The sequence below is a fragment of the Acanthisitta chloris genome, unplaced genomic scaffold, assembly GCF_000695815.1.
Source record: "Acanthisitta chloris isolate BGI_N310 unplaced genomic scaffold, ASM69581v1 scaffold24692, whole genome shotgun sequence".
NCBI lineage: Eukaryota > Metazoa > Chordata > Aves > Passeriformes > Acanthisittidae > Acanthisitta > Acanthisitta chloris.
In genome coordinates, this window is record NW_008661400.1 from 9,360 (window position 1) to 21,754 (window position 12,395).

At 38.3% G+C, this 12,395-nt stretch overlaps 1 protein-coding gene across 1 annotated transcript in view; it reads right to left on the minus strand.

Moving 5' to 3' along the window:
* SCRN1 (secernin 1) overlaps positions 1-12,395 on the minus strand; it is a 26,302-nt gene that overhangs the window by 618 nt on the left and 13,289 nt on the right. The window contains exons 3-7 of the mRNA XM_009070220.1: positions 8,789-8,991; positions 5,687-5,881; positions 3,952-4,117; positions 2,016-2,196; positions 1-65 (exon numbers count right to left, since the gene is read on the minus strand). The exon at positions 1-65 is cut by the window's left edge and continues 618 nt beyond it. Coding sequence (XP_009068468.1) covers positions 1-65; positions 2,016-2,196; positions 3,952-4,117; positions 5,687-5,881; positions 8,789-8,991 — 810 coding nt within the window. The remainder of the gene's footprint in view (positions 66-2,015; positions 2,197-3,951; positions 4,118-5,686; positions 5,882-8,788; positions 8,992-12,395) is intronic.

Sequence of the window (12,395 nt, forward strand, 5' to 3'; positions counted from 1 at the left end):
TCCATTGCTTCTAAACCTTGTTTTTCAAGGTCTAACATAATCCTCATCAGTTTCTGGCCTTTGTCCTAAAGGCATGAAACAATGAAACTCAATTAACCAGCAAACAGGCTAATTAAAGCATTTTACTGTTCACTTCTGTTATGGAGATCTTTTCAAATCTTTTTAAAAATGAGAAAAGCCTTTTTAAATAAAAACTATTTCTGTTATTAGATTTTTGGATGGCCAAGGGCTAAAAGGAACAGTGCTGGACACTTTGTGCATTAAGAGAAACAACCAAGAAGGAGTTGTTAAGTTTAAAGCAAAGAAGGAAGCTGGTGTGAAAAATGGATAGAGGAAAATGATATAAAGCATGTATATAAGAAAAAGAGGTAAAGCAAGTTCTTAAACACATAATCCCCCAAGCAGAACTATATGAGAAGACTAGAGGCCCTGAAGATTGTACAGATTGTGGTATTTACATGTGTATCCCTCAAACTGGCACCTGCAAGATGATAACATGTCATGTAACAGTATCAAGACTCCAGATCCCAGGGAAGGCTTTGTGTGCTATTCTGACTTACTGCTCTTCATGTTTCTATTCACTCTGGAGAAGGTGTGATTTTGCTTTATCCACATGTTGAGGTTTTTTTCTTTTAATCAAGAAGTGCTGTTTGTTATGCTTGCAGCTTTCAAAATTAAATTCCAGAAAAAAAAAAAAAGTAATTTAGAATGAGTGACGGTTCTGAGCTTTCCAGGATTCATACCAGCATTTGTGCAGAAAGCATAGAGCACCTCAGCTAAGGTTTAGACCCTCAGGTGGGCAGTTTTTATAGCATGAAGCCTGACTAGAAACTGCATTTCCTTTTCTACTGCAGCTATTGGTGTCACAGTATGGGAAACTTAATAGGGAAGACTTCACAAGATGCTTAGCTGCTTCTTCTAGGTCTTCCCTAAATCAGCATCTTGCATAATGATATGGGAGCCAGCTGCACAGTGAGTCAATGTTACCACAGAGTCCAGAGATTTTAAATTACACCATTCCAAGGGATTAAAAACCACATCTAACCAAAACTGCATTTAAATAAAACTTCTACTAGCAAGGTTTACAGTTTCCGTAATCAATAATGGATAAGTCTGAATGATGCTGTGATCTTGGCAAGACTGACCCACACAAACTTGCATAGAGGAAAACTGCAGAACAGCAAGTCCTCTGTGGAAGTTCAACACAACTACATGTGGGTCTTCCACAAACTGCCTGAAATACCAATAAAGCATGTCTGGCATGACCCGGTGATCTCTCCCTCTGTTTCATTTCCTTATAACCACTTATCCAGTTTACTGTTGTAATTGCAAATGTCAAAGAAGTTAATGAACTACCTGCACGATGACAGTAAAAGTTATATCTCAAATCAATTGGAAAGGCTGCACAGAATCCACTTCCTCCCTTTATTTACTCCAAAATCTATTTCAGTAAGAGATCTTCAACACTTCAGATTTTTACAATGGAAGGTTTTCAGCCCTCAGGTACTTATCACATGGCATTGGAAAGTGTCTGTTCTCAAATGGCATTTTCCGTTAATTCTTAAAAATTAACAGAAATGCACTGAATTGCAAAACTTGCAAAATTATAATTAGAAAAACACCTTTCCAAACTATGTAGCTCTTAATCCAACATATAATTTCAATTAGAATACTCCTGCCATCATCCTGTTACACAATCGTGATACCATGTTGCACTAGCATCCAGTGTTCTAATCACTCAAAAGGCTATATACACAGTGGGGATTGAACAAGTTAATGAGTTTGTCAGTTTGATTTTTCATTTTGTGTAAGAAACAGAGCAGAGCAACACTCTCAGACTAACAAAAAACTCCAAACTACATAGAATCGTTTGTCCTTCAGAGGGCGTCATCATTCAAGATAAACTTCCAAGGATTCTAAGGACATTCAGAGAATGTTTTTCAGTGAGTGACTTTGAAGTAAATCATGGAGTTAGGAATCTACATTTACTTCAGTGCTTTAATTTCAGATCTTACCTGATCATTCTCAAGGAGAGATCTGGCCCATTCATGTGCCTTGTACAATTCATGCCTGCGATCAGGTTTCTCCTGGAATCGAGGTATCTTTTTAGCAGGATCATCATTGCCAAAAGAAGGAGACTGTACTTTTGGTACTAATTTTACATCATCAACAAAAATAAAGGGTTTAAATATCGACCTGAAAGAAATGAAAATTACTGCTTGCAGTACTAAGAGAGATTTCATATATATTATTGAGATGTTCACCATTTTAAAACAACACATACAGAACAGCACAAGTAATTTCTCTTCTGAGTAGCACTGGTTTCCTCTCCAAGTTTTTTTAAACAAATCTCAACATTCAGCCTCACATCAGTTTTTCTCCTCTGTTCACTCCTTCCAGATTTAATTTGCATTGAAATTGCAAATACACACTTGCTTGGAGCAGAGAAGGCTGCACACCTTGCTTAATATCAGAGAATTTGGCATATAACCAGCAGCACTTTACAATTTTATGTCATGAGTTGGGGAGAAGACATATCTAGAAATATTGTGACACTTGTCAAACTACTTCAGCACCGAGTCTGGATCTAAACTCCATACAGAGAGGAATAGACAACAAAACCCCCAGCAAATTAAATCCTGAGAAGCTGAGAGTAGATATTGGCAAGTGCATGGAGCAACTGCCTTCCATCCTTTTAGACACATAACAAAACAGCACCCTGCATTCTGCAGTGAAGAAGCTGCCAGAATTGCAAGGATTCTGCAACACAGTTAATAACCACTGCCTGCATACAGTCAGCAGATCCTGTCACCCTTTCCATCACTGTCATTAAGCCTTGATGACTAAGAGTTTACGTGACTCACTAGCTGCGTTTAAAATAATGAATTCTATTAATGCACTAGAACATAAAATAAAGCAAGAAAAGTCTCTAGACAAGGTTTTAAGCTAGGCTTTTCACTTTAAAAGGGACAGAAATCCCACCAAAACAAACTGAAGCCTTGCTCATTTTAACTCAAAGGATTTGCACTGAGCCAAAGAAAAGTTTTGGTAAGCAAGCTCAGACTTCACACTCAGCCCTGAAAGTGTGAGATGCATAATGCAAGGTGGGTGGGAAGTCCCTTTGGCATGGATGACTTCCATAGCCCTGAGCTGAACCTAATGCTCACTACCACTCCTCCTACAGAAGTGACTGTTAGCTGTTCAAGGGCACCAATTTTCTTCTCCCCATAACCTCTTTACCTCAATGCAAGTAGCAGATCTCCTGAACAACTGCAAGTGGTTTAGTTTAATTTCTGTGAATCCCAGGTGGATTCTGTTTAAAACACAAGATAATTCATTAGTTCTTTGATGATCCAGCCCCTGAGTTCCCTTATCTCCTCTGCTGCCTTCAGCTAGAAAGGATACCTTGTAAACCAACCAGAAATTGTCCCTCCAATAAATAACATACTTGGGATACCTGGAACCTGCAGATGTTTTGCTCTGTTAACATTCTGACGTCATACAAGGCTACCTAGAGTCAAACAACCCCTCTTTGCTAGTGAAGACACTTTATTTTAGTTGTTTCAGTTTAGCACCCACCTGTTCGAAGAGAAGTTACTAAAATGGTCCACAACCTCATCATCACAATAACTTTCCTACTGGAAAGCAGCTGCACTGGAATAGTAATTCCTGGGTCCTCCCTAAACTGCATTTATCCTGGAAGCTCTGAATTCAGGCATTCAGCCTGAATCAGAAAATCCAGCCTTTCAGCCCAGTGGTGCCAATTTAGAATTGCAGCAAGATTCACTTCAGTAACAGACGACTGTCAGATTGCACACCGACAAGGACTGACTGCATTTCTGGTTAGAACATGTTCTTCAAGCATGCTCCAATTTGGGTAGCAGGGCTAATTCATTATCTTTCAACCCATCATCTGCTCTGCATCCCAGGGACCCAAATGCTGTGGCTTACCTTGAAGGGTCTGGCGTGCCAGTGAAGTAATGAATACAGGGAAAACTAGGGTCCTGAGGCAGAACAGACACTATGCTAGCTGTAGTAAGGAAAGATTCAGAGTCCACACAGACACCACTATCCTTGTCACGCAGGACATCAATCATAGCTTGTGCAGAAACATCACCTATATGAGGGGGGGAAAAAAAATCCTGAGTGTTCAATGGCTTGGACCCCAGGTAAGAATTTAATCCTGAATGAGCTTTGGCCTAATATGATGCTTGACATGGGCATGTCACAAATCCAGTTAATAGTTTCTGTTTAAAGAACACACACTCAGAATAAACTTGCCTAGCTAGGAGGAGAGAACAGTAAGAATCATTCCTTAGGCATTACAATGGCTAGTTAAGGAGAAATGTCATTAAAATGGTATTTTTCAGGAAGAAGGCCATCATGTCTGTAACACTGCTTTAGCAATCACTATGAACAGACTACTTACATAAAACACCCATTTCCCTCCACCCAAGCCTGGGCAGAATGGGAGCAATCTGATCTCCAACTTCTCATCTATTTCCAGTATTTCTCAAGTCAAAATTTTGAAACGTCATCTTGCATTCACAAAATGTTACAGCAGCAGACCTAGACACTGAGATTTTTCTCCCAACCACTATCTACAGGAATCCCTTGTGCTCGTTCTATTTCCTCCCTGTGTCTTATCACAGCTTTCCCCCATGGCACCTCCACGTTGTCTTGTGTTACCCCTTGGCTTGTCAGGGTTTCTTCCCCAGTAACTTCTCAAACCCTGCACTGACTCACACTTCTATGCACAGGTGCCTCAGTACACCAGGAGACATGGAATGACTCAGCAGCCTGCAAGATTTTTCAGCCACAGCCATCTGTCTGTAGGGGCCCTGAATCTGCCTCAGACACAAAACATGCTCCCTCTGATTCTACAGCCTTAGCAGGAACTCTGCATTGCAATAAATATCTCACCTCTACACTCTTCTTGACTTTGCCAATGTGTGAAAATGCCAGCAATCTAGTAAATTCACATCTGTAGTAAAGGGCTTTTTTAGAAAAATGATCATTTGTGCTATTTTTCACACATGAAAGAGCAGATCTAGGTCAGCCAGGTACTGCTGCAGGCTGGTCATTTCAGAGATATTTTGATAGCTGCAGTGAACTTAAGTCAGTAATAAATCTGGGTCTGGAAATGAACCTTTCCTTTGATTGAAGGGAATTGGCACATTGTCTGTCCTAGCAACTTTGTTCTGCACAACAATGAAAAAAGGACTTCAGCTAGCAACTGAATAGCATTGCTCTTCCTTAAACAATGATTGATTTTAATTCATTCCACAAAAGGCTAAGCTTACCTCCCAAAATAGAGATTCCACTGAGCTCAGACTTTCATATGTGAGGCCATTTTTTCTTTACAGCTATAATTTTAGTATTAGGCAGGGCCACTATAATTATAGCAAAGCACAAATGCAGCAGCACATCATGCACATCAGAACAACAGTGAAGAAAGTTATTTTATAATTGCAATCCTGTTCTGAAACATTGAGGGGGACACGAAGGGCTTTATCCCAAACTGTGGCAAGTTTAGGGCCAGTCTTCAGTTCTGATCTTTCTTCCCACGTGGTTCACATGCAAAGGTATTCTCAGTCACGTATAGTTCTGGACAGAATGCCTGAAAATGAGGTCATAGTGACTAAAAACTCCCACTGCACACACAGAAAGATGGTTCAATACTTACCACCTTGCTTTTCTAGGCTCTCCCTGCCAGAAGAGCACGCTAAATGGTCATCAGCGAGAGAGAACACTTCAGAAAAATTGAAGTCTGAATCTCCATTCCACCAGCCTTGACTTTTCACATAGTTCCTTAGTTCAGGATGCTCAGCATCAATTTTTGTAGTTAATGAAAGCTGATTGCAAATGCATTTCACCCCCTCTATAGAAAGAGCCACATATGAAAAGAAAGCATGAATACAGTTTTTCTGGGAGAAGGTGGAAGGAAAACGTCATTTCAAGTAGGAAACAAATTAAACCATTCAATAGAATGCACATTTGGCATTGCTGCATAACTCCAAAACTACACAAACACAGAATTACCAGTCACTGCAGGCTGCAGAGTTCAGTTCTCTGTGCCCTACTGAGACACTGACACTGCCTTGTGATTAATAGTGGGATTTAGTCAGGATGCCAGTTCACAAACCACACCTCACACATTCTGACCACGAAGCAATAGTGACATCCAAATGCCAAAGGCACCTGGCTAATCTTTTCTCCAGTGGTGTAATTCCACTGCCACAACAAGGTTAGAGGTCTGACTTGATTTCAAAATATATTTCAGCAAAGCTGCTTTTAATGAACCTTTGCCCTCCAAAACTAAGAATTTGGAAAATGTTTTTAAAAGCTTAGCAATTGCTTTAAGCTTCCCAGTTGAAAAACAGTTTTGTGTAAGCAGCATGATAGGCTTAAATTAAATTTTTAATCTTAAATTTTAAACTGGCATGAAGTGAAAAGAAAGTGTAAGTAGCCTTCAAAGAATATTAAAGGTTTTTTTTAACTTTCTTTTCTCAAAAATACTGCAGTGCTTCTATCCACATATCCACAGCATGACTAACAGTGGTTGCTGCAGATACTCCTCAGAGAGACTAAAGCAAATCCATTGGAAGCCAGAAAAAGCTGATAAAGTAAAACTGTAAACTAAAATAAAACCAGATTCTGGAATTTGGCACAAACTTGCTCTCAAACAGAAACAAAAGCAGTTTTTGTGGAAGTTATTAATGCTGCCTTCCATAAAAATAAGCTTGTTTTTGTAATGCATCACACATTTGAACAATTTTCTAGTAGGAAGTTTTGTCCATCAGTCTGCAAAAGGGTTCCAGTCATCCAGTTCTGACTTATACCAGGGTCACTGACAGCTTGTTCTGATTCATACTTTCAAACACCATACTTTTCAGGGAATTTCCTAGACTTGAGTGATAAGAATATCTGTGTTCATATCCACTAGTCAAACCAGTCCTTAAGAGTTCTTTAAATATTACATTTAATAGCTCATGTAAAATAGTATTTCATGGGTTTGATCCCCTCAAAAATGAAAATTTATCAAGCAAATAAGTTTTTCTGCTCAGACTGAAGAACAGTAATAGAATGGATTTTGCAGTGTTTATCCTTAAATTACCATCAAAATGTTGCTTGATAAACACTATCTGTAAGCTCTACAGAACTGCAACAATAATACTAGAAGCAGAACAACTCTGAGGATAGTCAGGAAAAAAAATGCTTTCACACTGGGGAATGACACATTTTCCCTGTTTTATCAGCATTTGTGCATTCATTTGAAAGCTTAAGAGGCACACTTATGGTTGCAAAAACGAACCCTCTGACCAAAGTTTGAAATACTGAGTTCTTACATAGCCAGCAGCCTTTTCTCCTGGCAGCCTCAGCAGGCTGCAGGACATGGAAACTCAATCTGCAGCTCACAGGGACCTCCTGAAGAGAAATGCACTGGTAAAAATCAGGAGAGAGCTGCAGTATCATTTCAAAAAGTTGCAAGCAGCAGATGAAGGCAAGTTTATTTGCTTGGAAGAAGGACATGAAGGTTATGTGTTGCTGATGCAGCTAAAACTGCTAAATAAAGACCACTGTTCTTCAAATACCAGTCAGGTAGGTCAACAGAAGAAGGCAGGCTGCCACTGCACAACCCCAGGAACCTCAGGAGCCAGCTGCTTTGCAGAACTGGGATTTTATCAGGGCAGTGCTATCAGTCTTCCCTCCTCTATGTTTGATATCTGTTTGCACTAGAAGATTTCCTCCATCTTCTAGGTATCCTTAAAATGCAAGCTTTGCTTGGGAAAATACCATCTCTGCTGAGGTAAGCTGATTCATAATTGATGGCACGAACTGAAAACAGGCCACCACACAACACTGCACAGTCTGGTGTTACTGCTTTGCTCCTCCCTGTACCTGCTATCTCCTACCTTTCAGTGAAAGGGAAATGGAAAGAGAATTGGGCAGATATGTCATACCTCAAAGCATGGATGATAAAAATTCAGATAATTTAAGAGGATTTTTAATTCATTCAAGTGTAAGTATATTTTTAAAAGCTTTACTCTTACAAAAATAAAAATTCCTTCAAAACTAAAACCAGCAACTGAGAATGAATTAAATACATGCCTTAGACAATCATATTATATTAAGGCAACCTATTACTGCTGGAAAAGTTTTAAATAAGTTCAGCCACCAAGCCACTGAAATCTAGAAGTTAGTTTGGCAGCTCTGGCTTCACTCATACAGAAAAAGAAATCATCTAAAAGTGTAAAGAGCATGAAAGTATTGTTTTGCACTATCAGTTAAGAAATGGGGATATAAGCAGCGGTTGCAGCATTAGGTTGCAACCTATTGCAGCAGAGCAACCAGCAGCAGCCCATTCAATTTACCACCTAACACAAGCCCTTTTCTCAAAACTACTGGTGTTTATCCTTCCCTCGTGTTATTTTAGATTTTTAAGTAATAATTTCCACATTAATTCCATCAAAAAGACACTTGACACATTTCAAACAGTAAATAAATCTGAAAAATACACCTATCAAATACAAAAATTTAAGCATGATGATTATTACACATCTTATGCATAAAAGCTCCACAGAAAATGCTGTCACACCAGCCAATGCAAATCAACATGTAAAAAACTCAGAGTCGTAGAAGTATAGAAGATTAAAATTGATAATTTAATCAAACACTTGCATATATTTGTCACTTCTTTAAACTTAGTGACTTTAAGACCAATTCTTCTAAGACAACTCTTTACAGCTATTTATAATGAGAGGTTTGTGGTGAGCAATAAACTGACCTGTGATTTTCTCTGCTGCCCAGTACTTTCCAGAGGTCTCCAGAATCCAGGCTTCATTTCTGTCTACAATCAAAAATGCACTTTGGAAAGTATGGCATGAACTCCCATCTTCATAATAATTTCCACCTTGTCCATGCTCTTCCAACAGAGCAACTATTACATCCAATGCTTCTTTAGCTGTTGCACCTCTTTCTAGGCCAAGTCTGTAAAAAAAGGGTAAAACAGACTCAGAGAGGTATGTAACAGTGAGGTCTCCTTAAGCTATTAATTTTAAACATCAGCACTGATCTGGTTTTAAAATACCTAAGTGTCATGTATGTCTAGTATAAGAATTCTTGCTTTAATGAGTTACTAGAGTTACTAGGATTAAACTATTTAATTTGTTTCTAGTCTATTAAAGGATGAGTTATTAAACTATTTAATTTGTTTCTAGTCTTTATTTTCTACACTGGCTCTTTATTCCCATGCCTATCATAGCTGGCTTTTAGTTTTTTTAAAAAGAGTCCAATTACCAATTAATGGCCTCAACTGCACTGTAAACGTGTGATGCTCTATTTATCCCTCCCTCAGGCAGAATAAATTTGAAGGACAATTTGCAAATGTGTTTTTAAAGTAACAGCTGTATCAAGTTTACTTCTCTGTACAAGAGTAGGAAATTCTAAATTAATATTACCAGAGACCAAAAAAGGGAAGGAGTATTCAGTATGACAACCTCTCTTTCCCCATGCTCCAACATTTAATTGGCTATGGAGACTAGATGTTAGCCTTTAATGCATACTGCATGCTGTAGACAGAAGGCTTTATTTATTCACAGTCATACTTCAGTGTTCCTGCAGAGGCTTCTCAAAAAAACCCATTTAAATACCAGATATGGCTTTTGTCTGGAGTAAGAGTAACCATATGTTTAAAAGAACGTAACTGTAAAGGAAGCTTAAAGCAAAAACAAACAAAGCAAAGCAAATTTTAGGGAAAAGTAAACTGAGGTATGATAACAGGTTTTACAAAACCATAGGAAATGACTGTATCCTGCCTTTAATAATTGGGATTAAATAATCCCTTGAGATAATTTACAGCCCTGACTGAGTCAACAACAAAAGCAGTAATCAGAAGAGTCTAAGTCAGACCTGCCAATGTTTCCACTGGTTCCAAAATGCAAGTATGTATAATAAGGACATGCAGTATTTCAAACAACAGCATATCCATGCCTCCATCCTTTGGGAGAGTTACCTGGATCAGTCCAAAATTTCTCTCTGTTGGTTATGTCACCTTAGTATTTTCTCAATGGTTGTCTTTCTCTAATAGCTCTATAGACAAAACCATTTAGACTGATGGATAGTTCCAAGAAATTCACCTTTTGAAATATAAGTGCTATGCTAGCTTTTTCCATTTCCCTGGAAAGCATATGACAAGGAAACACTACTCTGTTTCTTTCCTAAAAACTGTAGTACACAAATCAAGTCCAAATAACTTGAATACAGATTTTTTTGCTCTCAAGACTTTTCAACCTGATCTCTGCACTGCGTCTGCTTTGTTATATAGTGGCTACCATTAGCCTTGTTTTAGGCTGAGTTACTGAGAGTAGTGTTTTCATCTCTCTCAGCAGCATCTATATTTATCCCTTGGTGACAAAGAAGAATCAAGAGCCAACTAGAATTTTAAGGCCCAACTTATAGTGACAATTTCTTCCCCATCATCTTCTTACGTTGCATTTAAAGAATCTTTCCCTCTCATCTTGTTTCTCTTGTTAGCTGAAACTTGTTTTTTATTGTTGACTACATTTTTTGTCACTATACATTTATGTTATTCCCTCATTATTTTCATCACTGGTGCCATTCCATCCTCAGACCAGTACAGATATGCCAGTCTTCACATCTACCACAGACATCATTTAGAAGCCAGACCAAAAAACATGTCTTATTTATTCCCTAAGAACAGCCTCAGGAGCTGTCACTGTCACACATAAATGAACTGACCAAAAACTACCTTGGTGACCACACAGTCACTAGACTCAGTGACTATCTGCCACCTTCTTCCCAGTTAATGACCAAAACCATTAGGTTATAATTAGATCAAAGCCTGCCAAGAGACATAACATCACACTAAAACTTTTAACAATGTCTCCCTGAAGATTTCTGTTTGAGATGGTTATAGTCTAGCTTTCTCTGTCAAAAGGACAGCAGAGATTCAGGCTGAAGAAGTATCTTTTAGATAACATTTTTTCATAAATAGCTCCAATGTTACATTTGTTTCTATTTAACAAAGGTCTAGGCTTTGCTTTTGTTTGGCTGCTCCTATCTGTCAGTCACAAGGGACAGAAAAAAAACCCCAAGAAAACAAAAAACTCCCATCCTACACAACAACCACACAGCTCATTTCCACAAAACTCTAAGTCTTGCCAGTTATCTCAGGATCAGTATCCTGGGCAACTGCAGCATAACCTTCCCCCTAGCACATTTTAGAGTACTCTCAAGGTGAGTTGGAAAAACAGTTTGAATTAATTTCGCCCCCAGATGAGAGCTTGAATTAGTTATTAATAAAATTTCAGTGAGTCAATACAATCCACTGCCTCAGTACTGCCAATATGTTATCACATTGTCAGAACAATATTATCTTAAGCTTTTCAGCTTCTCCTATCAGTTACATCTGCAGGCTTTCAAAATTAAGTAACATACATGATGATGACATTCTACTTCATTCGATTTTGATCTCTCTAAGGAAAAATATGGTAAACAAATTAATACCATTTTAAAGAGCATTCTTGACACCCTGCCCAGATTGGCATCTATGTGTGGCTCTGAAAAAGTTATTGCACCTGTGATGAAAAGAAGAAATAAATAATACAAACATGCAGGGATTAAAATTAAGAGAAAAATGCAAAAATAAAGGTGTCTTTTACAGGTTTCTTCATAGCTACCTTTTGTAGGATAATGCTGTCCTGTTCAAACTGTATCAGCATAAGCAAGACATTATATGACCTCTTCATATGAATGTACTTCCCTAAGTAAACAGATGCTTTATACAGGCAACTGTGCCTCAAAAAAAAAAAATCCCAAAAACAAACAGCCAAATTGCAGCCACACTAGGAAGAATATCTGAAGAAAAGCTAACCAATGCAGCAATACAGGTATAGCTTTCCAAGACCAGCTCTTGAATAAATCCCTAGGAAAAAAAGGCTCCTTAGGAATTTGTGCTGGAACATATTTTCTCTCAGTTTTTCTGTCTGTTGTGATTAGGTTCTTGTTCTCCATTTAAATTAACTGGGATAGGGACCAGCCTGCATGGAATAGGACCAACTTGTACTCCTGAAGTCAGTCACACAAACTTCATTAATTTCTTAAGAATCACTCAAGTGTTCTGACATGCTGTGATATACTATCAAGCTACAAATCTGTAGGTATCTGTCTTAATTGTCAGATACAGCTGTATACTAGGTAACACACTGATTTCAGTCAGTTAGTAAACAGGATAAAAACTTTGTGAAATACATCTTTACTGATGCCATTGTGATCTCTATTGAAGAAATGCTTTGTATAATAAGGTCACAGGATGAATTCTCAGTTTCCTATTTCAACAACAAAACATGCTGACTTCAGACTTCATACTGTCC